The 27,622-nt window shown below is 36.9% G+C and overlaps 1 protein-coding gene across 1 annotated transcript; it reads right to left on the bottom strand.

Moving 5' to 3' along the window:
* Window positions 1-567: 567 nt before the first annotated feature.
* Window positions 568-27,622, bottom strand: LOC130081299 (unconventional myosin-VIIa). The gene is made up of 48 exons (XM_056246324.1): window positions 27,510-27,622; window positions 27,252-27,293; window positions 26,405-26,506; window positions 26,174-26,320; window positions 25,538-25,722; window positions 23,813-23,934; window positions 23,579-23,721; window positions 23,347-23,460; window positions 22,852-23,005; window positions 22,703-22,779; window positions 22,498-22,617; window positions 21,658-21,800; window positions 20,789-20,999; window positions 20,469-20,604; window positions 20,197-20,360; window positions 19,811-19,951; window positions 19,564-19,722; window positions 18,756-18,845; window positions 18,587-18,681; window positions 18,410-18,494; window positions 18,108-18,326; window positions 17,816-18,025; window positions 17,334-17,543; window positions 17,025-17,192; window positions 16,463-16,759; window positions 15,639-15,796; window positions 15,425-15,551; window positions 15,185-15,304; window positions 14,104-14,277; window positions 13,774-14,001; window positions 10,837-11,004; window positions 10,628-10,745; window positions 9,347-9,473; window positions 9,047-9,201; window positions 8,741-8,922; window positions 7,445-7,563; window positions 7,203-7,357; window positions 6,812-6,965; window positions 5,133-5,288; window positions 4,326-4,431; window positions 2,754-2,867; window positions 2,439-2,526; window positions 2,215-2,324; window positions 1,504-1,689; window positions 1,277-1,393; window positions 1,107-1,190; window positions 809-928; window positions 568-713 (listed from the first exon to the last, which is right to left on the bottom strand). The coding sequence occupies exons 2-48, from the start codon at window positions 27,267-27,269 to the stop codon at window positions 624-626; spliced, it is 6,666 nt and encodes a 2,221-aa protein (XP_056102299.1). The 5' UTR covers window positions 27,270-27,293; window positions 27,510-27,622; the 3' UTR covers window positions 568-623.

Genomic DNA, 27,622 nt, shown 5'->3' with positions numbered 1-27,622 from the left:
CTAAATAATATAGTGCCAAGTCTTAATTGGGACGTCTCCAAGCCTCATTATATGCTGCCCCTCGAGACTTTGTTGCCCCGGGGCAAAACACAGCGTAACATGACTGTTAACCAGAGAATAAGTCGTCTTCTGTCAGACTCAAGAGCTGAAACAGTTTGATTTTAAACATGACAAAACAACAGGCGTATGTAATTTCATATTTGAACCAACACCCAGAATGCATTGGCCTCTGTGATGAATAATAAACATGTACAATGCTGTGAGTTATGCCTCATAGTCATTTATTTAACAATTTTACATAAAAACTTGAAATACATCAAAAACTAAGTATGATTCAAAGACCATGATGATTCATTTATATCATTAAATATTAGTGAACCAGTAAACAAACTTCTTTACACATTCTGTCTGAAATTACAGTCTTCTTCACACATTCTGCCATTATATTAAGAAAAAATAGGCATATCAGTAGTTGGCATCACACATTTAGCAAGATATAGCATATCACATTGAAAAATAAAATCAGACAAATATTCAGTTTGATAAATTAATAACAGAGTATTTCTATATGTGATTGTGTGCCCTTAAAGAAAGGGAGAGTAAACTCGCTGCTGTTGTTATCTTTAGTCAAAGTGCTGATTTCTTCTTTGTCCTTTCCTCTCATTAAGATACATGTTGACGTAGGAAGTCAGCAGGTCGTCTATTTTATAGCCCTAATGAACACAGAATTCTGTTATTTTGAGATCTGAAAAATGTTAATAGGCAGAACATTTCTTTGACTGGAGTAAGCAACATCTGTGTCACTTACCAGGGAAGTTTCACACAGGATTTTGTTCCCTTTGACAAGGTTTCCTACAGTCATGTGGAAGTATGTGCTTCCACTGCACCAGTTTGCAATCTTGTTGTATGGATGCACTGCCAGAATGTCCTTGAACAGAAGAGGAATTCAATTAGTCCAACAAAATCAAAGCTGGAGACAGAGTTATGATAGATGATTCATATTTTAAGCAGAGAATGCAACTTCACTTTCAAGCTTACAGTTTTACCACTCATTTGAGGTCTTACTTAAATACTTGTTTAAAAGCGTTTTGATCATTTGATGATACCTTTGTTTTGGGGTGAATGATAGTGACGCCCTGTTTACTGATGGCAATCCTCACAATGTCAGGGAAATTGGGCTCTGATGTTTGCTGTAATATCAAGCATCATCTTATGCACAGTTTTTAAAAGCAATATTAGCAAAATTGTTATTGTGATGCAGACTCAAATTGCTTACTTTCACATCAAAAAAGGCACAGCCAAATGTAGGCCATTTATAGACTATCTTTAAAAAGCCAATCATTGCCTGATCCACAGACGTGCCCGCTTGCTTATTGTACTCAGCAAGAATGTGCTGTTGAGGAATGTTTGTGTACAAGAAACACTTTAGAAACATAATATTACATATCCGCTGCATCAGTTCATAAATATCAATGCTTAGAAGAGCAGTGTACTGGAACTGACCTTCTTCCATTCATCAGCAGACATGGCTTTAAGCTGGTCATTAGGGACCAGGTCTTTCAGCATCCTAGGAATCATGGGAAACTGCGTTTTATCATTGTCCACTTTCACCCTGAAGAGGAGAGCGGCGAGAGCCACCATTTCTTCTTTGGTACAACGGTGATAACCTCTCAAGTATTTCGGCAACTCCTAAATAGTGTGAGAAAAAGGAAAAAATATAATATACACTACCATTCAAAAGAATGATTTTTTCATGTTTTCGAAAGTCTCATGCTCACCAAGACTGCATTTATTTGATCAAAAATACTATTAAAATTGTAATATTGTGAAATATTAATACAATATAATATTCCTCCAGTCTTGTGCCACAAAAAATCAGAAATCATTCTAATATGCAAATTTGGTGCTCAAGAATAATTTATTATCATTATCAATGTTGAAAACAGTTGGCTTGCTTAATGTTTGTGGAAACCATTAAACTTGTTTAATGAATAGAAATAACAGCATTTATTTGAAAAAGAAATATTTTGTACCATTATAAATGTATTTACTGTTTCTTTCGATCAATTTAATGCATCCTTGCTGAATAAAAGTGTTTACAAAAATCGTATTGACCCCAAATTTTTAAATGTTTTTCTACCTAAGTTACAAATATACAGTTCTTACAGGAGAGCTACATGGGAATCCATACACTATCAAGATGACACAGATTACCTGAGGGTAATGGAAGATCAGATCTGCCTCCACATCTCTCCCAGGGCTAATGTTGAACCATAGTTTTCTCATAAAGAAAACAGTGTAAGGTACAGTCACTGGACCCCCTGCTGTTTAAAACAGTGTCAGTAATGTCAATAAGTTTAGAATTCAGTGACTGACTTGTTCTACTTAATCAATGATCTAGAAAAAACACATAATAGTTTCCACCTATTGAAAATCACCTTGATTCGCTCTTTTAGCTCTCTTGGACCAATCAGTAATCTGTCTCAGGCTGTCAAAGAAGTAGTCCGTTTCAGTCAGACTCAGAACCTGACAGAAAGAGAACGCCAGAATTACATACAGAAAAAAGCATGTGTAAAAAAATGCTGCAATAAATGAATAAAGGAACATGGGATCATTGACCACCGTAAACAGAGGGGGACATGTGTCTCCCAATAATCAGATAGAGATTTAATAATATGTGTTTTTAAGATTCTGAATACGAGGTTACAGCCATGGCTGTTACTTATTACTATCACGGTAGCCTGGGTACAAACCTTATCGGGAGTTTTCACGAAGAGGCTGAAACCATCAGCTGAGGACAACATGAGTTTTTGAGAAACGCTCTGGACCAGATCTTTTATCTTGGTGTTGGTTGCCACCTCAAAATTCTGTACAGAAGGTAAAAAAAAAAAAAAAAAATTCAGGGACATTGTATTGATTCAATGAATAAGATGCATAACCTGCATTTGGCAGCAAATTCACTGTAGATTTCATGTTATTCATGTATTTCATGTTCAACTGCTATTATTTTTTACCATTTTTGAACTGTACAAGAATTTTTGTGGTGCAAACTAGCACAGAAACACACACACACACACACACACAATTAGACAAAGGCCCACTATTCACTGTGAGAGTCTTAGGCCAGACGACAGAACGGTCACTTGCAATTTGGAGCCAGTGCTGCATTGCCACTGAAAATGTTACATTTTTAAATTTTGTATATCCACTTTTTATGACTTTTTATAAACTTAAACGTTGAATGTTAAGTTTTGGTGATGTATTCCACATGGTTGTCCCCAAAATAATGTTATATAACTGGCTTACATCCATTAGGCTTTGTTGAAACTGCAAAAATGAATTGATAGTCCTGAAAGCATCAGTCAGAATGTGTTGCAAACAACAAACCAGTCAGGAATGTTTTGCATTGTATGCCGTTGTTTTACAACAATAGAGTGCTAATGAATTTTTGTAGTTACATTACAGCTGCATAATTTGAAGTTTGTTGCAATATTTTTATAATTAATAATAACAATGTATTGATATATACAAATGTAAGAAGTTTAATAGAAAATGTAATATAGCCTATTTAAGGCACGACGTGCAGACAAAGAACCGCCAGACGTGAAGTGCATTAAAATCGTTTAATGTACAGCTAGCCGTGGGTTATCCCGCTTATACCATGGTCATTTGCCAGCACTGACAACTTAAAGTTGTTATTTATGTTTGCAGCACAATATTTTACCGGAAGGGTAAAATTTACGGTTATCTACCCGCCTTGAAACAGACACAGAGATAAAGTAGTGTGTAAGATTACATTAGTTTAATTAATGAATTATACCATCTATTTGAATTAATTATCGAGAGAGTGAGAGAGAGAGAGAGAGAGAGAGAGAGAGAGAGAGAGAGAGAGAGAGAGAGAGAGAGAGAGAGAGAGAGAGAGAGAGAGAGAGAGAGAGAGAGAGAGAGAGAGAGATGCGTACCTGCGTCTGTTCAGCATCTCTCTCTGTCCATTAACAACGAAGCTGTGAGTTTATAGAAATATAACGTAGCGATTCAGTTGCGAAATTTTATTACTAAAAGTCGCGGGGCAGCATTGGCAAGTTTATGTGCTCCTGAATGTTTGTGTTTGTGCGCAGCGCGATCTCCACTCTCTGTGTGCAAGTGACGTATGTGTGTGTGCTTCGATGAAAACAGTGCATTAATATATCAACTGACTAGGAACTACCTGTGCATTAAACGGTTTTATTACCTTCCAGCCAATCAGAATCGAGTATTCAGACAGACCATAGTATAAATATATATTAATGTATAGGCTATATATGTTTATATGTTGTGCTACTTACCTCTTGAGTGTCATTAGGGAACTGAATTTTGTGGAAGATCTGGGTGCTGTTCTGCTGAATTGCATCAACCTCTACCTGGTGAGGTGGAAGTTTTCTGGGCTCCATTCTAGCACAGAAACAATGACAAATGTCATCTTATACACAGTAAACATATGGTACACATTTTATATTATCACACCAAACAATTCAACAATGCAATTGTCATCATCTGTGACCCAGCTTGTGGACTCATTTCAACTATAGGCCTACAGCAGTGTACCAAATGTCTTTGAACAGTTGCAGTGGCAGATGAAGCCGCTGTAAATTCTGTACTATCCTATTACTTTCCTGGCATTTGCTCCAGTCTGCCAAACATGCTAATAAAAGGAGAGGTGTTGCTGTGCTACAGTGTGCCATTTTCAAACATCAATAATCATCAATTATCACATGTCAATTATCCATTTTAAACATGTAAATAAGTCAGGCTTGTTTTCAACATGCTAAACTGCTAGCATATGGTTTACAGTATAGCAGTCCAGTAATATAACACACACATGCTGTTTGAGATGAGCTCCAATAGGTTATGGCTCCCAGGTGTGCCAGCCAAAGTTCAAAGAGTAAAAACAATACAAGCATTATGCTCATTGACAGTGACTTAAACATTAGCTTTTAGTGATTCTATAAATGAACTCGCATGATATGAAACTTAGGAATTCATTTCAACTTTAAAGTATGTCTTCTTGTTCTTCTACCCACAAAGCCATGTGATCTAATTTGTAAAGATAAAAGTTTGGGTTGAAACGAAACGTGGTTAAGCATATGTCATACCTCCGAGCCCCTTGCAGTCTCTGGAGGCAGTCTGTGGCCAATTGCTCTCGTTTGCGTGTCTCAATGAAACGCTGAGCATGTTTTAGCAGAGAGTTACTGGGAGTGAAGAGACCACAGCACAGCCACAACAGCTGCCAGCCCTGCTCCACACTGTACCTGATTCACAAACAACACTTGGACATGTTAACTTGCCGTTATAATCTACCATTTATTTATTATAAATGAGTATAATTATAATAATAGCATCTAAAATTCCATATATACATATAAATAGATACATGGCATATACTGTATATAAACGGCACATTACTATCTAATGTCTAGAAGTGGTTTAAAATCGTCATGAAACGAAAGTTGCGACTATCCCTATTTTGACATATATCCGAGTGAAACAGCTTCTCGAAAAAGTGATCTCATGTGAGTGACAGGTTGTCCCGCCCTCACGCTGGTAAATAAGTCATCATAGAAAGGAAGAGATGTCGCTGCAAGAGGGATTTGAATTAATTTTGATTAAAGATTATGAGGGCACATGATGTGCATGGATAACTCATTTAAAATCAATACTGCAAAATTCCCCCAAAAAACGCAAGAAATGTCCATTTTGATTCCATAGTGATTTTAGATGCATTTAAATGAGAATGATGTAAACTATGAATCAGTTCAATGAACCTGATGCTTGTTGATTCTTATGCACAACAGACTAATTCTATGCAGGACCAATTTGACTATTTAGGATTTCTTTTTCTTTTTTTAGGTATTATGGCTGCTAACAGGAAAGTTTACAACGTTTTTTCCTGAAATGCACATTGCTTATTTATTTTCATAATGATACACAACATTTTGGCACTTGAAACGGTGTAAATTATGATTGTTTGGTCCTGCACCGGAAAGGAAATTGACTGGATCTCTTGGAACTTTAACTGTATAGCAGTAATCTAAAGCTTTTGAAGCTTAATGCCATCTGAATCAAATATACCGGCAACAGTGAAGCATAACCAGAAAAGATGATTAGGTATGAAAAACAAAACAACATACAAAAAACACTACTGTAATCAAACCTAATTCTTGAATAATAAATGATCAAACTTAAAAAAGAAGAAGCTTATTAAAAAAATGGTTCACTGAGGGATCTAAGTTAAAGTTTGCATAGTTTCCCCTCGCCGTTATAACGGGTAAGTTGACTTTGGTTCAACAAAAATCCCAAAAGGAAAACTGTACAGAACTATTGTGAAACTGTGTCATCTTTATACCAAGTTCAAAAGAGCTTATGATTTCAGCAGACATGACTCTTTTAAGGAATTAATATTTCAATACTTTGATTAAGCAAGTATGTGTTAAATGGATCAAAAGTAACAGTAAAGACTTCTGCAAAAGATTTCTAATTCAAATAAATGCTGTTCTTTGAACATTCCATTCTGTTCTTTTCTGTCTATCTGAAGTAATGGCTGCTGAAAATTCAGCTTTGCAATCACAGGAATAAATCACATTGTTCAATATATTAAAATAGAAAACAGTTATTTTAAATTGCAAATATATTTAGCAAGATTACTGTTTTTGCTGTATTTTTGATTAAATAAATGCAGTGTTGGTCAGCATAAGACACTTCGTTGAACTTTTAAATGATAGTGTACAGGCATTCAATAGGAAAAATAATTCTATTATCATGTAATGCTGTTTACCGGTTGTTATTGCTGGTCATTTGTTTCATGATCTGGCAGTAGATCTCGTCTCTGAGTTCCTCATTTCTTGTAGCTGGACCGAAGATCTGGTCTGTGAGTTCCAGAGGGCTCTGAATCTGTCTGGTAGGGTAGTCACCCATATACTTCAGAATAGGTGCACAATATATCAGTCAAGGAATCAGCACGCACTTAAGGTTGTATCCTACCTGGATAACCAGGTCAGCTGGTAAGTCTTACTCATGGATTTAAGTGCTTATACAACTCTACATCAAATTACAACAGTTGTCATGTCATTTGTATATGTATTAGGTAAATGGTGTCAACTACTACTGTGGCAATAAGTAAGGTTCATAATAATAATAATAACTAGAATATGTGTGGTAAAGGATATCAGTGAAGGCCTGGCAGGCCTGTGGGCTTAAATCAGAATTGCCCACCAGTCTCTTCAGCAGGGGCTGTCTGATGGGTTCTCTGGAGTTTGCCCACAGCCTCTCAGGTGCTGCATTCTTAGAGATCACTTGTTTGTTCACATCCTTGATGGGCTGCCTGCGACAATGACAGAAACAACAGAGTGTTTGCTTCTGTCATTCAAAATGTAATGTAGTATTGTGGACAAAGAGTTGCTGCAAGTACCTGAAATATTCAACGGAGAACTCTTTGAGAGTTGAAGGAGCAACTCTTTCAGTGATGGTTCCTTTTGAAGTGTTGTCTATGATGGTCTTTCTCTGATCTGGGGACAAGCTGATCAGGCTCTAAAAAAAGTCAGTATGAGAGGAGCTTTTATAAATATTTTATTAGATATTATATATTATATTAGAAATATAAGCCAACACGATCAAGACATATTCCATTACCCAGACCTTCACAGATCTAAAGTACTTTTCAATTCAATAGGAAAGCATGAAAAAAATATACTTTTGCGACTACTATTGAGATGGTAACAGGCTTGCTAAATAAAACACAATATATTTTCCCGCATGTGCTTAAAGGCCTTAAACCGCTTGAACCCTGATAATTGCTGCTCGCAATGTTACCATGCTCAGCCTGTTACCATCTCAATCATGGAAATTACCATTTACAGCCAATACAGAAAATTTACTGTAGGAAATATATATACATTTAAAGTTTTTTAACAGTTAACAGTAGTTCATTGGCCGATGGCAGACATGTTTTTTGAGATATGTCAATGTACGTATAGACAATCATGTCAGCTCGGACAAAGACACGGCATGCCAAAGTCAATCGGACTAGTGGTGAAGTAGTTATAGCCGTTTATATGTTTTTTTTCATGTTATAGCGCCACCAAGTGGCCAGTCGCCGCATCCTTTTCAAAGCGACCACAGAATGAGCTCTTACATAGGTACGCTGAGTATGGTGAAAATATCTCATTTCTTTCACGAGTTATAGCCACTTTAGTAAAAGTGGCTCCTCCCACTTTGAACGTTTTGGCGGCCTTTAGTGAACAATAATTTCGACTTTTTTTTAAAAGTAACTGTTGACAATCAGACTCCAGATCTTGCTGCACTGGTTTGGTTCTGATCGGGCCAAAAACCTAGGACTAGTTCGCAAAAGTAGTTTTTAGTCCAAAATACCCAAAAATTTCGCAGAATAACAAGCAAATCTGGCATGCATTATGCCAGCTTTGAGCCAAGGATTCTAACGATATAAGACACTTGAGTCTATCCCTGTCAGTTTACGAGTTATGAGCCATTCCATACTTTTGACCGCTGTAGTGAACGGGGCGAGCATTGGTGATGTTGTAAGCGGTGTGTGTACGGCAAGCCCTCAATGTTTCAAGTCTCTACGACTTCCGGTTTGGTCTGCCCGATCACTTTTAGGGGAGAATGCTGATCCTTGGAAAATGTAACAATTACAATAGGGTTTCAGCGCTTTGCGCTTGAACCCCTAAATATATATTCAAGCTCTTACCAGGACTTCATTGGTTGGCTTTGTAAGAGTTGGAAGAATCAAGACAGCATCCGTAGGGACTGCACCGATTTCTCCAGTCCGCTCATTCTTACCCTTCAACCAGCCACGGGCAGCAGAGAACTCATCATCCTGAATGAGGTAGATGAGCTCTGCCTTCTTAAAGCTGAGAAATGTTCGATCATCTTGAAAAAAAGCCAAAGGACTTTTCATTAGACAACAACAAAGTCAAACGACAGATTATGATTTAAAAAAAATAATAATTATATATATTTACTGAAATGTATGCAACTTATTGTCTCTTCTGACCTTGTCTGTTAACCTCTTGTAGGGTCACAGCAAATTGTGATCGTTGTATGAGGCCTGCCAGAAACATGGCTACCAGATCAGAGATGTCGACGGCCTGAATTGCATTCAGAGTGAAGTCTCCTTTCATAGTCAGCAAACACACACACTTCCTTTCTCTGGAGGCGATGAGGCAGGTGGAATTCATGGAATTTACAAAGGAAAGTATCACTCATATTTATTTCATTCAAAAATATTATATTTTAATATTGTAAATGGCAACATTATACAAGCCCATCAAACATTAACTAGTGTCCAGCCCACCTTATAGTGTTGACCCCAGTGAGCTCTGGGTAAGACAGCACCAGAAGATTCTTTTCTCGCTCATCTAGACATGTTATTCCCGTTGAATTTATGGCAAGGATGAACTTTTTCTTTGGTAGAGGAGGACCTGCACATTGAAATGACACAGATCTAATCTTATTCATCAAATTATATAAAAGCTATTCTTGTGCATTAGTTGTGGAAATTATCTAATTTGCAAAGTACATTACCGTTCAAAAGTTTGAGGTTGTAAGCCTGCATAGGATTTTTATCAAAAAATACAGAAAAAACAGTAATATTATGAAATATTACCACAATTTAAGATTACATTTCGACTTGAAAATATTGTAAAATATAATGTTTTCCTGTGATGTCAAAGCTGAATTTTCAGAAGCCATTACTCCAGTCTTCAGTGTCACATAATCATTCAGAAATCATTCTAATGTGCTGATTTGATGTTCAAGAAACATTTCTTTTTACATCATTATCAATGTTTAAAACAGTTGTGCTGCTTACTATTTTTGTGGATACTGTGATACATTTTTCAAGGTTTGATGAGAAAAGTAAAAAAAAACAAAAAACAGTATTGATTTGAAACATAAATCTTTTGTAACATTTTATTTATAAATGTCACTTTTGATAGCTAAAAGTATAGCGATAGATGCTATTTACACTAAGTGAAATTTTCTTGCACATTGTAAATAAGTGTTAGATGTAATTTATACTTATTTGCTATTTGCAACTCAGTGTATTGTAGTATATTATAAAACAGTATGCAATAATAACATATTCAGTGCATATAATTATATTTATTAAAATCATAAATGGAGTCTCCTTATTAGGACATTACTTGTACTTGACATTACCTCTCCTACACCTACTAACTACTACTAACCCTACTACCCATTGAACACCCGTTAAGCACTTTTTTGAATATTTTCTTAATTTTTATTTAAAACAAAAGCTACTCTGAGCTGATATGCAATGGGAAAAGAATGTGTTTGATAAAAAGCAAAAGTCAGTAGTGTCAATACCTAACGCCACTGCCTTAGTCTTCACACCACTGATTCTGTTGTCGGCAGGAATTCATTTGTAATTTTGTCTGGCTCAATCGGATAATGGTGGGCGGAGTTAGTGTAAATAGCCTCTGCCAACAAGGAAGGCTATTTGCAGTTGGTGTAAATAGAAACTGATTAATTTATTGGAAAAAAAAAAATCTTACTGACCCCAAACTTTTGAAAGCTAGTATATGTAATACTGATCTTAGCATGCGATGCATACCAGATAACTTGGCAACTTCAAAAAACTTGGAAAAGTACATGGGCCACTTTTGACGAGCATAGTCAACCACCTCTGCTTTCACTTTATCAGACTTGGTCCGAGAGTTTATGAATGGGCCCTAGTAGAAAGAGACAAATGCTTGTGACAAACTAGTGGAAAGCGTCTTTTTATTATTATTTTAACATAAGCAACATAAGAAATATCTCTACTTGCGCATGTGCTGTGTTGACCATCTGGATCCACTTGTCTTCTGACTTGGCCTCCAGTATTTTGGAGTAAATGCACTCCTCAACTACAGTCTTAGTGTTCTCCATACTGACGTCTGATCCATACTGCACATAGAAGTGCTTTGCTGCAAGTGCAACATAGTCTTCCTCCTGATAGAAATGTGAAATACCATGGAATGAATAACACAACATGGTCACCTCAAGGGGGCCACCATGTTGAGATCACATCATCAGCAAAAAACTACTCATTGTATTCCAATACGCTGATTTCACGCAGCCGCCATTTTGAAATGGCTCCGGTGGGAAGAAAAACGGAAGTGTCGCCTTTAATCATAGGAGAGTCACGAATGCGATGGTGTATTGTTGTGTTTAATGTAGAAATTAGTTATTCTAAAAATGTACATAGCCTACATTTCTTTCATACTTTAGACTATATGGGTATTTCCCAGAATTCGGGCCTATTTCTGTCCACAGGGCATAATTCTATTAAAAACGAATTAAATCTAATACATTTTAGCACCACTAATTAGTATAAACAAAAACAAGCCTAGACTTTTTTTATGGCTGCTCTTACTAATGATTTTAACACATTTTATTGGTGTTTTGTGGTACAATATCTGTGTTTTGGTGTTGTCCGCCACCAGAGTTTTCACATGTCGTGCCATATCTCAAACATTATTTATCACAAATTAATTAAAAAAAAATGCATATGAATTAAATGTTACCTGAACTAATAAACTACATGCACAGATTAAGCATATATATGCATTTTGTACTTTATTTTGCTTAATTTCTACCTGTCACATGGTTTAGCTGTCATTACCAACACGCTCTGCATAAAGGCACTTTTTAACTGTTTTTTCATCAAAAGTTTATTTGGTAGCCATGGTAACCTAATAGCATAGTGGAGCACATGGATTTCAAGCTGCAAGACTGATGCCTTGATGTCCAGAAAATTAAGTAAATCTACTCTTTATTTTTTGTGTTGGGCATGTACACTTATTATGCGTCATTACCATATGTGTTGTATTTCTGTTTTTTTTTCAACATTTTTGGATTATTTTTATCACTTTAATAGTTAAAATGGTGTACATTACATGCAGAAAGCTAGCTACACTTGCTTAGTCATCATCTTTGCTAGCAAGGCTAGTTTTTTGACAAAAATGTCATTACCAGCACAGTCATTACCAGCACATTACAGCTTGTGCTGGTAATGACAGGTTGTGGTGGTGATGACGGCAGATACACACAGTTCCTGTTTGGTCTTTCATAATCAGATTAAACTGATGTTTAAACCAATTAATAGCTGGTGTGTGTTTTTTTTTTTGGTCTGAAGTCACTTAGGCTCTTAAATTACAATAGGTTATGATCAGTGATTTGTCATCACCGCAACAAACTGTCATTACCAGAACGGCAATGTCATCACCATCACCATCACCATACATATTTTTGCCAATAAATTATGTATACATCACAAAAACATCCTACAATTATATATATCTGACAATGTTGGACAGTCTAAATTATCACTGTATTAAAAAAGTTTTGATATATGGCATTCACTTAAAATAAGCTTATATTCCAAGCCAGGGTAGATTGATGAATCAGAAATGTAGATACTTAAATGACTATAATTCATCTTACAAGTAAAAATCAACAATCCCATTAAGTTCAAGATAAAATAGATTCCATGTGAAACCACAAAATGTTTTAAAAGCACTGATTTATCATTTAAGTTTTATTTTTTTATATATATTCGATGATGTGATGGTAATGACACATTTACTTGACATAGTTAAAAAAATGGCAATAACTGATAATGATAATGACTGATAATTTGATGTATACCAATTAGTCAAATTTGGGATTTTAATTTTCAAAATTGCAGCAACCCAATTTGGCCCTTAATCTGAGAAATGCCCATATACAGTGAAATTAATTTATAAATAAAATATTTTTTTATATATATAATTATAATTGGCATTGTTGTCTATCTGTAATTCCGGGGTTCTTCCCACCGGAGCCTCGCTTTCCATTTCAAAATGGCGGCTGCGTGAAATCAGCGTATAACCCGCTTTATCGGCCACTTTCAAAAAGTTTAAAAGACACTTGATATTTAGCAATATTATCACTGACACTATTGGATGAGAACAAAACTTGATTGAGCTGGATAATGATAAGAGCTGTAGAGCTGCTTTATAATAGAATCAAATTTGTCTTAAAATTTGATGAACTGCAATATTATTGAACTAAAGTGAACAACACTGAACTGACTTGAGATGAAAAATGACACTATTAACTTCTGTAGAGCTTAGTTGAACCGAGTTCGCTTCATAACGAATGAGCTTTGCAACATTCACACTGTTATTGAACTAAACTGAATCAACATTGAACTAAATTGAGCTGAATAATGACACTATGGTCTTTTTAGAGCTGCTTTACAGCTGAAATTGTTTTCGTTTCATAACTGAAGAACTTTGCAACATTAATACTGTTTATTACTGTGATAACTGCTGATTTTAAATAATCTGTACTGTATAAAGTTCTTTATAAATAAATGTGACTTGATTTGACTTGCTCCCTCCCACTGGAATAAGTAATCATGGCTGACAGTGAATAAAACAATTCAACAATTGCATTGGTAATGGAAAAACAATTGCATTTGCTTGATGCTCCACATACACCACTATGTGTCAGTAAATCAGCTGATACGGCTAAGACAGCTGCCATCTTAGTCAGCACAACATAATAAAATCACAAAATGTATCTTTAGAAATTGTGAGATAATTGCCAAAAAGTGTGTAAATTAGTCAAAAGTATTTTCTTAATTAATTAAAAATAAAGTCCAACATAATTTAGCTATTTAATGCATTAAAACGCTAATATCATAACTAATACAAAAAATGATCTCAAGCGCACCTTTTCACACTGGTACTCTCCATATTTCATGCCTCTGATGACCTGTCTGTAGACAAGGTCCGTGCTAACGTTATCCTGGCTGCAGTCATGCCAAGGTGTGAAGATCTCTTTACGGAAGTAGAGACGCCAGGGGGCATGTTGCTCCTGCCCACCCTTCCTCTTCACTTCCTGCTCACACTGAGAGATGGCATCCATCACATGCTCACGACTACTACCTAGAGACCACACCTAGAAAGTAGAGTACCAAACCATGTCTTAAATTATAATCATACTGGGTAACCATGAACAAAATCTGACTTAAACGCTTAATTCAGTCTGAGGGCTTCATACCTTGTCATATAAAGCCATATATAGTGAGAAGCCAAATGTGTCCTGAAGTTTGACCTTCTGTGAGAGCATTTGGCAGACCTCTTTAGATGTGGATGCAGAATCTACAGGCATACTGATAGTTCTGCCATCCATCAAAGTCACTGAGATGGCCATGGGTTTCTTGGACTTGGTGGCCTGTGATTGAACAGAGAGGGCTTGAATAGTAGTGTCAAAACTATAGTAGACATATATTACATTTTGCATGACTTACTGGACCACAGGAGAATAAAGACCTAAGAGGTTTTCACACATACAGCACCGGAAGCCATTATTTTTTGATGAGCCGCTCATCGTCATGGTGATGTTAAGAAAAGTGTAACTATCTAAATAAGCAATGACTATGAGTATCTTTGAAGACATTGAAGCACACATGATCCTGTGAGATACATTTTGATGCCAAGGACCTCCAATTATTATAAACTTCCTAAAATTTTCATCTATAAAATCTCATATCCCATATTATAAAAACAACAACATACATTTTTTTCCCCACTAAATTAAATATATGGCTGTTATATTGTCACTGTGCTAAAGCAAATATTGTCTGGAAAATATTTACTTGTTATTAAGACAATTTTTACAAAAACTATATGCAGATAATTTTTCCCTTACTCTAGGGTTGTCAATACACCACAATCATCACAATTATCACAATTATTTTATGATTTCTGACCAGTCTTTGGAAAGCAGAAAATAAATAAAAAATCAATTTTGTCTCTCGTTTTTTGTGTGTGTGTTTTTTTTACTCCTAAACATGCATTTGGACCCTGGGTTGAAAAACGCCTGCTGTAGTCCAGTATGATGAAGAAGTTTATGTTACTGTGAGTGACATGATTAGTCTCTATCCACATCCGTAAAAAACGTATCCATGGAAAACTCATGCATGCACTGCTGCAATTATATAGCAGCAAGAAACGGGTCCCTTTTCCAAATTGAATGACATCTCGTTTTTACCAGCAATTCGTCTCGTTAGTGATCAGATTTTCAAAATGGCGCAGTCCAAAAATCACTTTTTGTGTGAACAAGGCATAAGTGTCTTCACCTGGAGCTCCAGCCAGCTGGGAGGCTCTCCACGCACTCCGTTGGCAACAGTACGCCTCAGTCGCTCAGTGCAGTAAGGTGCGTATCCCACGGGACCAAAGCGAAGAAAACTTTGCAGGTACTGTGAGGACGAGAACAGATGAGACAAGTTCAACACAACTGAATACGTTTAGAACTACTTATTTTAAATGTGCTACCCCATGAAGCAAGAGTTTATAAAGGAAGAATATTCTTCATTCACCTTAATGAATTGCTCAGTTGGAGGGAAGATGCCCAAACAGATGGACAAGAGGATCCAGCCACGGAAGAAGCTACCGCGGTTTGAGTTCTCCTGGAGCTGCTTACAGATCTGGCAGTAGATTTCATCCCTAACAATGCAAGATTCTAAGGGCTTAGAAGCAGAAACATTTGACCACTAAGCAATAGATTACTTATGGATTTGAATAATTAACAACCTGAGGTCACGTCTGACAATGGCATATCCAACAATGATATGCAACTTTTCAAGAGATGTCATTGGCCGGTCCAGGGTGAGTCCGTCTCCGTTGATTTCATCTTCTTCGCTAATAGTTTGCACAGTGGATTGTTTGACAACTTCAGACCCATCTTCTGCCTTAAAATTAAGAGTTAGTGAGTTAAGCCTATAAATTCAAAGTGTCACACTTATCTTTTAGTTGAACAAAAGAATGGTTTGTCCAGGAATACACAAGCTTTAAATATTTGAATTAATGACAAACTGTGTCTACAATAAAGAAAAGAAAAAAAAAATCTTCTGAAAATCGAATTTAAAAAACATTCTTAAAAGTTCTTAAAAATGTACTCTTTGTATTCATGTTGGTTTCATATGGTTTTGGAAAAACTTTTAGACCATTTATATATATATATATATATAGAATATAGAATATATTATACAATCACTCTAAAAATGTCATGTGGTGTAACTATCAAGTAACATTTTCCTTAACTCTAAATAAATGCGTGATTATTATTTTCTAAAACCTTTTTCAAGGTAAAAGCATTTCTTACAATTATCAAGAATTATAAATTCATTACTTGTTATGTGCGTGTGTGTGTGTGGGGGGGGATGTCACACCACATGACATTTTACAACCTGAACTAACCTTGTCTTGTCATAAACAGGTCAAGTTGTCTGATACTTTACAAGAGCTAATGACATATAATTTAATATTTTTTGTTGTCCTATCTATTTAATCAATCAAAATAATAGATGATTGCCACATCATTGACCAATTTGCAACATGTACTGTATGTGTCTCACCTCTTCTGCAATAACAGATGGTTTTCTAGTGGATCTTCTGTTTGGTGGCAGTGCCTCAGGAGTTGTGGAGATCTTTCTGTTTCGGGACATTATATCAGTGAAAGTTGAGGTCTTTCTGTTTTTAGGACCCTGCTCTGGCATGGCAGATAGTTTACGGCCTGGAACACCCTCGTCTTGAACAGATTTTCTGTTCCGGGACAGTATGTCTGTGAAAGTTGAAGATTTTCTGTTGCGGGAAGCCTCTTCTGGACCTGTAGTGACGTTCCTGTTCTGAGCGTTTCTTGTATTTCTCATTCTCTGAAAATAAAGAGACATGAACACTTTCAGAACATCCCTTGCATATTTAAACAAAAGACTGCTGATTGCTTTTCTTACATTGAGAAAAGGGAAATATGTTGACAGGTGTCCAGAATCCTTGAGTATTCTTATTATTGAATAATAAACCTGCTCTTCTTAGGTGGTTTAAACTGGTCTCTGTCTAAGCTGTTGTTAGCTGTGCAGCCAGCTGGTCAGACCTGCTGTTTTTGTCAGCAGTGAAATATGTAATGTAATGTTTCCTCACCTGGTCCAGGCCCACCATATGGCTGAGGCGTCTATCCTGTCTGGAGGCCACATCCTGCTGCACGGAGCGATCAGCAAAGGCTGGTCCACCTCTCGAGATCCCCTGAGCCTTTGGCTCGGGAAGATCACCCATAAATCTCAAGATCATCCACCAAACTGTTAGTGAAGCCTGTGGAGAAGAGGAGAAGGTCAGTAGTAAGCTTTTATTTTTTATTGTGACTCATCAACGTAACAAAATCTGTGCCGTGCTGCGGATAAATGACACAACATAAACCAACCAAAAGCTGGTCAAAGTCAAAGGTGACTTTACCAGGACGTCATTCTCGTCCTCATGGTACAGCAGTGGCTGACGTATTCTCTGCCGAATATGTGTGGGTGTGGCGGCACCCTGGAAGGACATGGAAGCAAACTTGGAGAAGGAGTACTCATCCAAATCATCGTAGTCTTCCTCTGGAATCTCCATCATTGGAGCATCATCCAGATCCACCTCCTCAAGCACAGCCCGCTTTCCCTCCAAGTCCTAAACACACACACACACATGTTGGTACTCCTATCATTATGAGGGCATTCCATAGACATAATGGTTTTTATACCGAGCTAATGACATTTTATAGCCCCTAACACTAAACCTACCCCCTAAACTTCCCTTTTTTACATTTTTTAGAAGGTTTACAACAGGTATTTCAGCAAAGCATTGATCATGTTGATAATTTAGAGACCTTATAAAAGTTACAGTAGGCTAAAAGTTTATAGTGTTAATGTCATGCTTCTTTGAGAAGTTTGATCTCTCACCTCAAAGCCCGCAGGCGCCTGGCCCTCCTGTCCGCCAACCATGCTAGGCAAGAAGCCAAAGATATCATCCACCATTTCCTGGTCAGTGATGGATTCAAACTGGTCAGCTGCCTCTCTTTCTCTTTTCTGCTGCAAAACTTCTTCAAGCCTCCTCTGTCTTTCTAGAGCAGCAAGTTCTTCTGCCCTACGTTCCTGAAGTGAGAGGAAAGCCTGCAAACAACAGGGAAAGAGGTAGATGATGACATGTAGCTTGAGATATTAAGCAATCTGTGATCTAAACATAGTTTCTTACATCTCTCTTCTTCTTCTTGACAGCTTTTCTGGCTAGAGTTCCTCTGGTGTAAGCCTGCAGGAGGATCACTGCCTTTCTCTTTCGTTTCCACTCCCTCCTCGCCAGATATCCACGAGTCTGAGTCTGAAGCAGAAGAGTTGCCTGTCGCTTCTGTTTATACTGCCAGGCCATCTGACGAGAGCGCACTTGAGCCCGCAGACGGGCAAAACCCAACTGGACCTACAGAAAGACAAGTGAAACTCTACAAACATGTACAAGCAATGACTATCATCTTGTCAATCTGCTGTTAAAGGACAACTCACCACTCTGTAAACTTTTCTGACTTTGTGTCCACGCCAGGTTTTCTGTATGGTCAAAGCTGCTCCTCTCTTTCTCAGGAACGCTTTCCTGCAAGAAAGTAAAATGGCGAGTGGTAAACCAGCGTAAAAAATAAATAAATAAATCTCTACAGACATAGGAGATTATCCGCAGTCTTTTACCTGTATTTGTAACCTCTCAGGACTTTCTGAATAATAAGTGCCTTTTCATTCAGAGCCTTATCTCGTGCCAGTTCCAAAACAGTATCATGGAAATCCTGACGCAAAATAAGCACTGTGTTAGAATTGATCTATTTTAGAAATGCTGTACTTGTAAAATTCACCTCAGTACCTTCAGAAACACTTTAGTCTTGCCGATCTTCCAGTCATCTTCAGTCAGAACGTTCTCACAGATGCTTTCACAGCATTTCTTGGCACTCTCCTTTAATATTACAGTTAATATTATTTAGTTAACATTAATATTCAAGGTGCTATAACGCAAAAAAAAAAAAAAAATACTTTTTTGTTTTGTCATCTAAAATGCATCTAAAATTCCCATCTAAATCTAATTCTTAGAATTCCCATCTAATTCTTGAATCAAGATCAATTTACTTGAGAAGCAACACAGCAATTTATTTTGGCTTATTCTTTTAAGATTTAATACAAAAGTATTTTGTCTTATGGCAACATACATTGGCACACTTTTAAACATGCTCCAAGAGATTAGGGAGAGTAATTAATGACAGAATTTTAATTTTTGGGTGAACTAACCTTTTAAGGCAAAAATACTTATTTTGAAATACCACACATAAAATACCCTTAATACCGGAAGGAGATCACAGAAATGAGCCCTGAACCCAGCAAACAACAACAACAAAATAGAGCGCTCTTTGCCTCTTTGCCCTTTATATACTAGTGTTTGCTGACATCAGGTTGGCTGACATGTCTCTGTGGGGGCAGGGTTTGGTGAATGAATGGTGGCCACTCATGTGGCCGGACTAATTCAGGGGCAAACTATGTTAAATTTAGAAAAATGGCTAAAATCACTTACAAAACCTTCAAAAACTGTGCCAATGTATGTTACAGAAACAACTGCAACACTGAATCATGTCATACAACACAAAATCAACATAATCTTCATAGTTTAAAGAATCTCTCACAGTTTTGGGGTCACAAACACTGGACCTGAGCAGCACACGGTAGCGCTCCAGAAACTCATCAAATGTGTGGCGGATGGGAAAGCCGGCCTTCCTGATGCGGATAGTCTCCATCATCCCAGAGTAACGAAGTTGACGGATACACAGTTCCCTGTCAAAGAGCTGAAAAAAGAATGGAAACGTGGGCCATTGAGAGAAAAGTCAGTTCATGTACATTGAGGGAGGATGGAGAAATGGATGAACAACCTACCATAGGCCTCTTGTAGTCATTGGGTTTAATACAGCGAATGAAGAACGGCTGACACCCAGTTAGAGTCTTCATTAAAGAGTCTAGCGACTGCCGAAACTGACCAGTCAATGTAGGCACTCGCTTCTTTGAGTCTGTTGTTTGCTAAAGATGTTGCAAACAAGAGGGAAGGCACATGGAAATCATTTTATCACCTTTTATCATTGTAGAAGAGTGGAAGCTGTTAAGGAGGTCCTGCTCTCTCTCACCCATGACTTTGAAGTAAAATGCTCAACGATTACATATAGGTGTGGTGTTTTAGGGTGTCACAAACTTTAGTCTATATACTGTTCCTGACAGTGCACAGCGGATGTGTATACCCTAATAGCCTTTAGCTGGTGTCAACTTACCCGCAGTGAGCTTTTTGGGGTGACGATAGTGTGGTTGGTGGTAGTTTTCGCCTCTGTGGTGCTGAGCTCACTGTGGAATATCTGTTTTAGGAGCTTATTGGATGATGTTTGCATCAACTGGATGACATCACTACTCAGTGCATCTCTGTTCTTCTCAAGGAAACCTATATTCACAGTAAATTTCATAAAACATTTTCCATTTTTAGATCATTTTAAAGCCAAACACACTAATGGGAAAGTACTTTGTGAGGAAGTTTGATAGCCTGTATTACCTTTGGAGTCATAGTAGACAACTCCAGCAAAATGGCGGATTCCAAACTGTGTGTCGTGATTATTTTTTGGGGACATGTAGATATCACCCTTCCCATGAACTTGATTCATCTTGTTGAGCATGGTAGCATCAGTGCCCTGGAAAAAATGACAACTGTACATAACTGTGTACAAATAACTGTAATATAACTACTCCACTACAGATTGTGATTACAGATGTGGTTCTGAGATAACAATACATACACATCGATCACACATAGCATGATAAAAAATAATCAAAGGAAAGCCAATGTTGTAAATAAAAGCAAAAATATTTTATAACCTTAGGGAAGTGACTTTCTTCATCAATAAGAGCGAGAATGTTGAGAGGCTTTATGGCGAGCACATCAAGCGTGTACTGGTTGTCGTTAAAATCAATGTTCTTCCAGACTATGTCTTCACGAGCATATTCCTGTTGTTCAAGCTTGAAGATGTGTTTCACAAAGAACTGCTGAAGCTGCTCGTTGGCATAATTGATGCAGAGCTGTTCAAAGCTGTAGGAATCACAGACAGAATTAAGATAGTTTACATTAAAATTAAAAAAAATTGTGATCATTTACTCACCCTCATGTTGTTCCAAACCCTGTAAGACTTCCTTTCTTTTTTCAATGGAACACAAAAGAGGAATTTCTGAAGAATATCCTGGTCGCTCTTTTCCATATAGTGAAAATGAATGTAAAAGCATTATAAAAGTGGACTCATGTGCTACATTATTTACTGAAATTTGCCTTTCGATAGAGCCCTAAAATCAATTATGGTGGCTCTGGTTGAGCGTCAACAGCATTATACGTCATTGCTTCAATTGTCACTGACATTGCAAAAAGAAAAGTGACAAAATGGGGTCAAATATATTAGGAGTTCTCAGTAAACAACAATTTATATTTCAGTCTATTCATCACACAACTATCATATGGCTTCAGAAGACTTGGCCTATAGCACACAAGTTGTGTGGACTGCTTAAAAAAAATATTTTTTATTTTTATAGATTTATGTGTTTTGGTCTCCATTCATTTTAATTAAAAGGGAAAGAGCGGCCAGGATATTCTTTAAAAAATCATCTTTTGTGTTCCAGAGAAGACAGAAAGCCATACGGTTTTGTAATAACATGAGAGACCTCATGTATTTACATTACAACATATTTATATTACAAACCTGTTGTTTTTGAAGTTTTCGAAGCCGAAAATGTCCAACAAACCAATAGAAAGTCGGAGGTGTTTGGGGTCATCAGGAGGTGGTTTGAAAATGGCACTGTTGATTTTCGACACAATCCACACAAACAATCTTCCATAGATGGCCTGCACAGAGATAGAAGATGACAGCTCTATATTGGAGTATATTAGATCCGACATCAAACAGTGAAGCCTACACTTCTGGGAGGTGGGCAAGCCCAAATTGGCTAAACACCAAGCTTTTAATTGTCTAAATTAGTTTTATTTATTAAATTAATTATTTAATTTTAAATTAGCTAAATTTAAGCAAATTCACTACTTAAAAAGCCATTGCTGTCTCAGTAAAACAGAATCAAGTTTTTGGCAGAATATGGGAAGTTCTGTGTGGAGTGATGAATCACGATGAAATACGAGTTGCATGGTGAAGCTCCAGAGCAATGTCTTCAAAAATCTGCTGGGAAATATAATAATAAATGCATCTCTACCACAGTGAAGCATGGAGGAAGAGGTGTCATTGTGTGGGGAGCCTTTGGTATGGTATTTTTGAATAAGACAATGCTCCTGCCCAAATTGCAAAGACAACCAAGAAGTGGCTTGAGTACAAGTCCATCAGGCTCATGTTTTGGCCTGGTCAGAGTCCAGATTTGAACCCTATAGTGAACATTAAATGTGAACGAACTGGGAGACATTTTTCAATTACTCATGAACTGTTTGAAGCCATTAACCGTATTTGCTTAAGATCATTAAAATACCACTAAATATTTAGCCATTTTTGGCTTGGCCCATTTTTTTTTTTGCCCAGTATATTCAGTACATGCACAACCTTTACAAAGGCGTCTCTGCCATCCATTGCTTGTGTTAAAGTCAGAGGTTTAGACACACTCTCCCTGTTGGTCATCAAAGAGCGTCGTGTCAAGCTCACATCCAGGGCATCTGGGGCCACCTGCAAAAAAAAAAAAAAAACAGATCTATGGGCTTGAGTGTGCTACTCAAAGACGAAATTGGTTTCAAAATTGGTCTCCAATTACCTCTAATAACTGTGTAGCCATTTTGAAATGTGCAGAGGCAAGAATATCGCAGCCCTCCATGTTGTTCATAATGGTGTCTTGAAAATTGAAAATGCAAATAAATATCAAATGAATATTTGCTCTTACAGTGGCTCTTTATTACTCCTTACCTTCAAAGTCTACATTCCCCAAGTGTAGGATGGCAGCCAGAAGCTTGTTAATTTCCCATGAGTCATTCTCTGTGAACGTCAGGATCTTCATTGCTGAACGGAAGCTTGCGAACTCTTTAATATCATCCCGTCCTTCACATGTAGTGCACTGACCCTAATCCAACATAGTCATGTTTAATGTAATGATACTTAAAGGGATAGTTCATCCAAAAATTAAAATGGTTTCATTAATTCACCCTAATGTCGTTCCAAACCTGTATGACTTCATTTCTTCTGAGGAACACAAAAGAGCATTGAGGGTCCAAACTACATTAATTTTCATTAAACAAATCATCTATTGTGTTCTAAAGAAGAAATTCTGATGACAGAATTCTCATTTTGGGGTGAACTTTAATGTCACATCATTCTTCTCGCTCCAGAATGACTTTGACAAAATATATCTAAATACATATGAAAAGAGAGAATTCAAGATATAGACTTTATTATGAGAAATACCATGGTGAGATAGTTGTATTCCGCAGCGTTTCCCAAAGACAGGATCTTCTTTTGGTCAGGAGCCATTCCCAAGAGCATGCAGTAAAAAATGTGGTAGTTTCTCTCTTGTGGGGCCTGCACCAAAAATAAACTATTATTTATTGGGCAAACAAGCAGTTCTAGATTTCATCTGCTTTATCTTGCCCTGAAATATTTCAACAGATAACACAATCTAATTGTCAGGGTGGTTTACCTGTCGACAAACACGTGATTTCTCGAGTAGGTACTGTTCAATGCGGGCGCCCTCAATTGCTCCATTTTTAGTGAAGTGGATGTCAACGTATTTTCCAAAGCGACTGGAGTTGTCATTGCGGATGGTCTTTGCATTACCAAAGGCTACAAAATAAGAATTGATTTTAATACTGAAATGCTTACCCGAGGAACTATAAAGTTGAGTGATGCAGGAGCATCCTATAAGTTACTTTACCTTCTAAGATAGGGTTTGCTTCTAGAATCTGCTGCTCAATCCAGGAGCGCTGCCCACTCACTGCCGCAAGAAACTGCAGCATGAGTTTGGTACTCTCTGTTTTTCCTGCTCCAGACTCCCCACTGACAAACACAACACATACAGATGCTCTCAGAACACATCAAACAACAGAATGCAAGACAGCTGTTGGAGTCAGTCCGGCTTTTTGTCAACATACAGGCCCAGTTTGTTCTGGGTGTTTGCACAGCTGGCACATAAAACCTGCCATTTACAGTATAATATTGCAATGAATTTTAATAGCTTACTCTAAAATGAATACTGTGTCATAATTTACTCGTTCTTGTTTAGTTTCAAACCCTTCAAAAGGTACACTTTTTTAGAATATCCAGGACACTTTTTTCAATATAATGAAATTATTGGGGACTGGGGCAGTCAAGCTCAAAAATGCAATATAAAGCACCTTAAAAGTGTCATAAAATTGGTTCAAATGTAAATAAGAGAGAGAAATTTAGGTCATTATTCACTGATAAGTCTCACCTCTGCATATGCTTTGAAATGGACTACAAAAGAATATAGTACACAATTCATATGGACAACTTTTACGGGGAGTCTATTTACACTAAGAGCAAATAGCACACCTTGTTGGCAGAGGATATTTACACTAAAGGCCCAAGTATACTTCATTTTACGCATTCCGCTTCGTTGCACAGTTGAGTGCGCAAGCCTTTCAAAGTATATTCCTTTGGCTGTAAGTGGTGGAAAATATAGTGGACTTTATTTTCAAGCGCTCAAATCACTCACACAAAATTGGACATGCGCACAGTACGTGCAGACATCCATGGACCCTCCTGATAACGAAAATTATTAGCTCAAACAGTAGAGCGTTGGCGCTTGCAACACCAAGGTCATGGGTTCGATTCCCAGGGAAAGCAAGAACTGATAAGAATGTAAATGTGTACCTTGAAATGCAATGTAAGTCGCTTTGGTTAAAAGCGTCTGCCAAATGTAAATGTAACTCTGATTATCTGAGCTAGACAAAACTACAAAAGAAATCCCGCTGGTATCTTGACCCAAGTTCAAATCTGCATTGTTTTTTTCAAACTCAATCTTTTCCCTTTTCCCATTGCATTTCGGCTCGGAGAGACATTTATTTAAAATAAAAGTTAGGAAAATAGTCAAAAAAGTGTAAATTAAGTGCCAAATGAGTTTTTAATAGTGGGGATAAATTGTTTAACGGATAGGGCCAGGGGTAAGTGAAGGGGGCGACTTTAGGGGCAGGGACAAGTAATGTCCCAATAAAGCAGCAACCATTTATAATAAATATAATAATATACGCTGAATATGTTGTTATTATTGCATTCTATTTCAGAATATACTACAATACACTGAGGTGCAATTAGTATATGCCTCTTTTTAAGTATAAATAGCACTAAGTATAAATAGCATCTAACAAGTGTTTACATTAAGTGCAAAGAAAATACTGTAGCTGTTGCCCCACTTTTATGATAATTATAATAGTGCTTTTTTCTGTCATTTTTAGAGATTCTATCTTCATATGGAAAAGAGTAGCCAGAATATCCTTAAAAAAACACATTTGTACCACAGATGAAAGAAGATCAGATGGGTTTGTAACAACATTCGTAAATAGAGACAGATTTTTCTGTAAAACCAAAACGTTTTAAACTGTGCTATGTCAGTTTCACCCAAGTACAATGCCTGAATGACCTAATGATGCAGCACTGGTCTTTGCGGTTCCGGCGCATGTTGAAGAAGCAGCTGTCTGCGATGGCGAAGACGTGCGGGGGGAGATCACCCAAACGCCGGTCCGCGTACTGCTCCACCTGCTCCGGAGTGTAGATTGGCAGCAGCTGGTAAGGGTTCACTGCCACCAGAATCGACCCTGTGTATGTCTGTCAAATCAAACAAACAAACAAAAAAATATGTTTTTTAAAAAAGATTATAAAAGGTCCATGTGATGAAAGTCTGAAAGTTTTTGCAGTTGGAAGAATAATACACATGCTCGACAGTATGTAACTGCTTAGTGCTCTGAACTGTAAAGTTGGTAGGTCAGATTTACTATATAATGGGTCTGTCAATGTTGTATAACAATATGATCCACTCATCAAACCTGGAACTATGGAAACAATCTTGTTATGAAACAGGAAGGGCAAAGAACAGCTGGTGAATGAACTGAAGTTGGTGAATTAAGTGAAAAATTCAATCCCTATTCTGGCTAGTTTGGGTTGATGGATCTTGAAATTGAAAGCAATTTAATTAATATATTTATGTTAACAATTTATTAATAAAAAAAAAAAAAACATTTAATACATGATTTATCTGACGTGGTGTTTAAGAACTCACATAGATGGATCCTTCTTTGTAGCGCACTAGAAGGTTCCGTAACAGTCCAGCCTCATTTAGGTCACCCAGCCGTATCATGTCATCCACACCTTTCACCGATGTGGGATGCATGGGCTTCAGAGAGTTATCCTTCTGAATCTTGTGCTCCTGGAAACCATGCCAAAGAAGACATCAGCTATACACTTCTAGAGAGTCAAGAGCAGCTGTTCACCATCAGCAGAAAGATCTTACCTTTCCCTCATCGTCGATGAGCTGAAGTTGCCCAGTGTCTGAGAGTCTGACTTCAGCTCCGATTTGCACCCCATCACTGCAGTCCACCCACACATAATCTCCCTAAAGTGGTTGATCAACATTTTAAAAATTAAACGTTAATTAAACATTTAGAAAATATGTTAAATTAAGTTAAATTAACTGAAGATAATTCACTTCATTCCATTCCAGCTTTTGGTACATGGAACATGGTAATACATTTAAAGCACCTTGGAGTAGAATATATATATATACACATATATGCTATGCTATGCATATGCTACTTCAAGGTGCTATATATAAATATAATAATACATATACACACATATATAATATAAAAAAACTTTTATTTTAGAATCGATAAATCGTGACAATCGATTTGACAGCACTAATATATATATGTATATATATATATACAGTGCTTAGCATAAGTGAACACACCCATGCTAAAGTTGACTAAAAAGAGGAATAAAAAATCATCTTTTGGAAATGGATCTTAATGCCTTAATTAAAAAAATTAGGAACTTTAGCATGGGTGTGTTCACTTATGCTAAGCACTGTATATATATATATATATATATATATATATATATATATATATATATATATATATATACGTACACAGTAAAATATTTTATAAAACTATTAAATTAAGGGTAGAATCAAATAACATAAACCTGTGGCATAATATTCCAAACAGAGTTTAACAGAGAGATGATTTATTTTTGTATTAACATATAAAATTAACATAGAATAGAAAGAAGGCATCATGGACACGCCACAGTATTCGATTAGGTGAAAGTCTCAGCAAATACATTAAACAATTTACCTTCCTTAAAACCACCATGCCTGAGTCCTTCTGTCCCCCAGCCTGAATATTAAAGCAAAGAGAAAGTTATAATCAATTATTTCCAGGTTAAATTAATAAGAGGGGCTCATGAAAAAAGACAAAATGGCGTCTAAAATACACGTACACATTCCCTGAATCATATAATAGTCTTATCCATCTATATACTAAATAACAAAACAAAACCATCTACACTTTTAAAACATTAACCATAACAAATCAAATGCGAGCTACTTTTACCTGTGGATATTTTGTGAAGTCTCCTGATCAAGAAGTATTTTCTGTTCCTCTTCTTTGAAGTCAGAATAGATCCCCAGTGTCAGTGTTTCGAAAGAAATGTCCTCAGGTGCCTG

Source organism: Rhinichthys klamathensis, unplaced genomic scaffold (genome assembly GCF_029890125.1).
Source record: "Rhinichthys klamathensis goyatoka isolate OS25496 unplaced genomic scaffold, OSU_Roscu_1.1 h1tg000036l_1, whole genome shotgun sequence".
Classification (NCBI taxonomy): domain Eukaryota; kingdom Metazoa; phylum Chordata; class Actinopteri; order Cypriniformes; family Leuciscidae; genus Rhinichthys; species Rhinichthys klamathensis.
The sequence above is the reverse complement of the archived record's forward strand: the minus strand, read 5'-3'. Positions and strand labels throughout refer to the sequence as shown.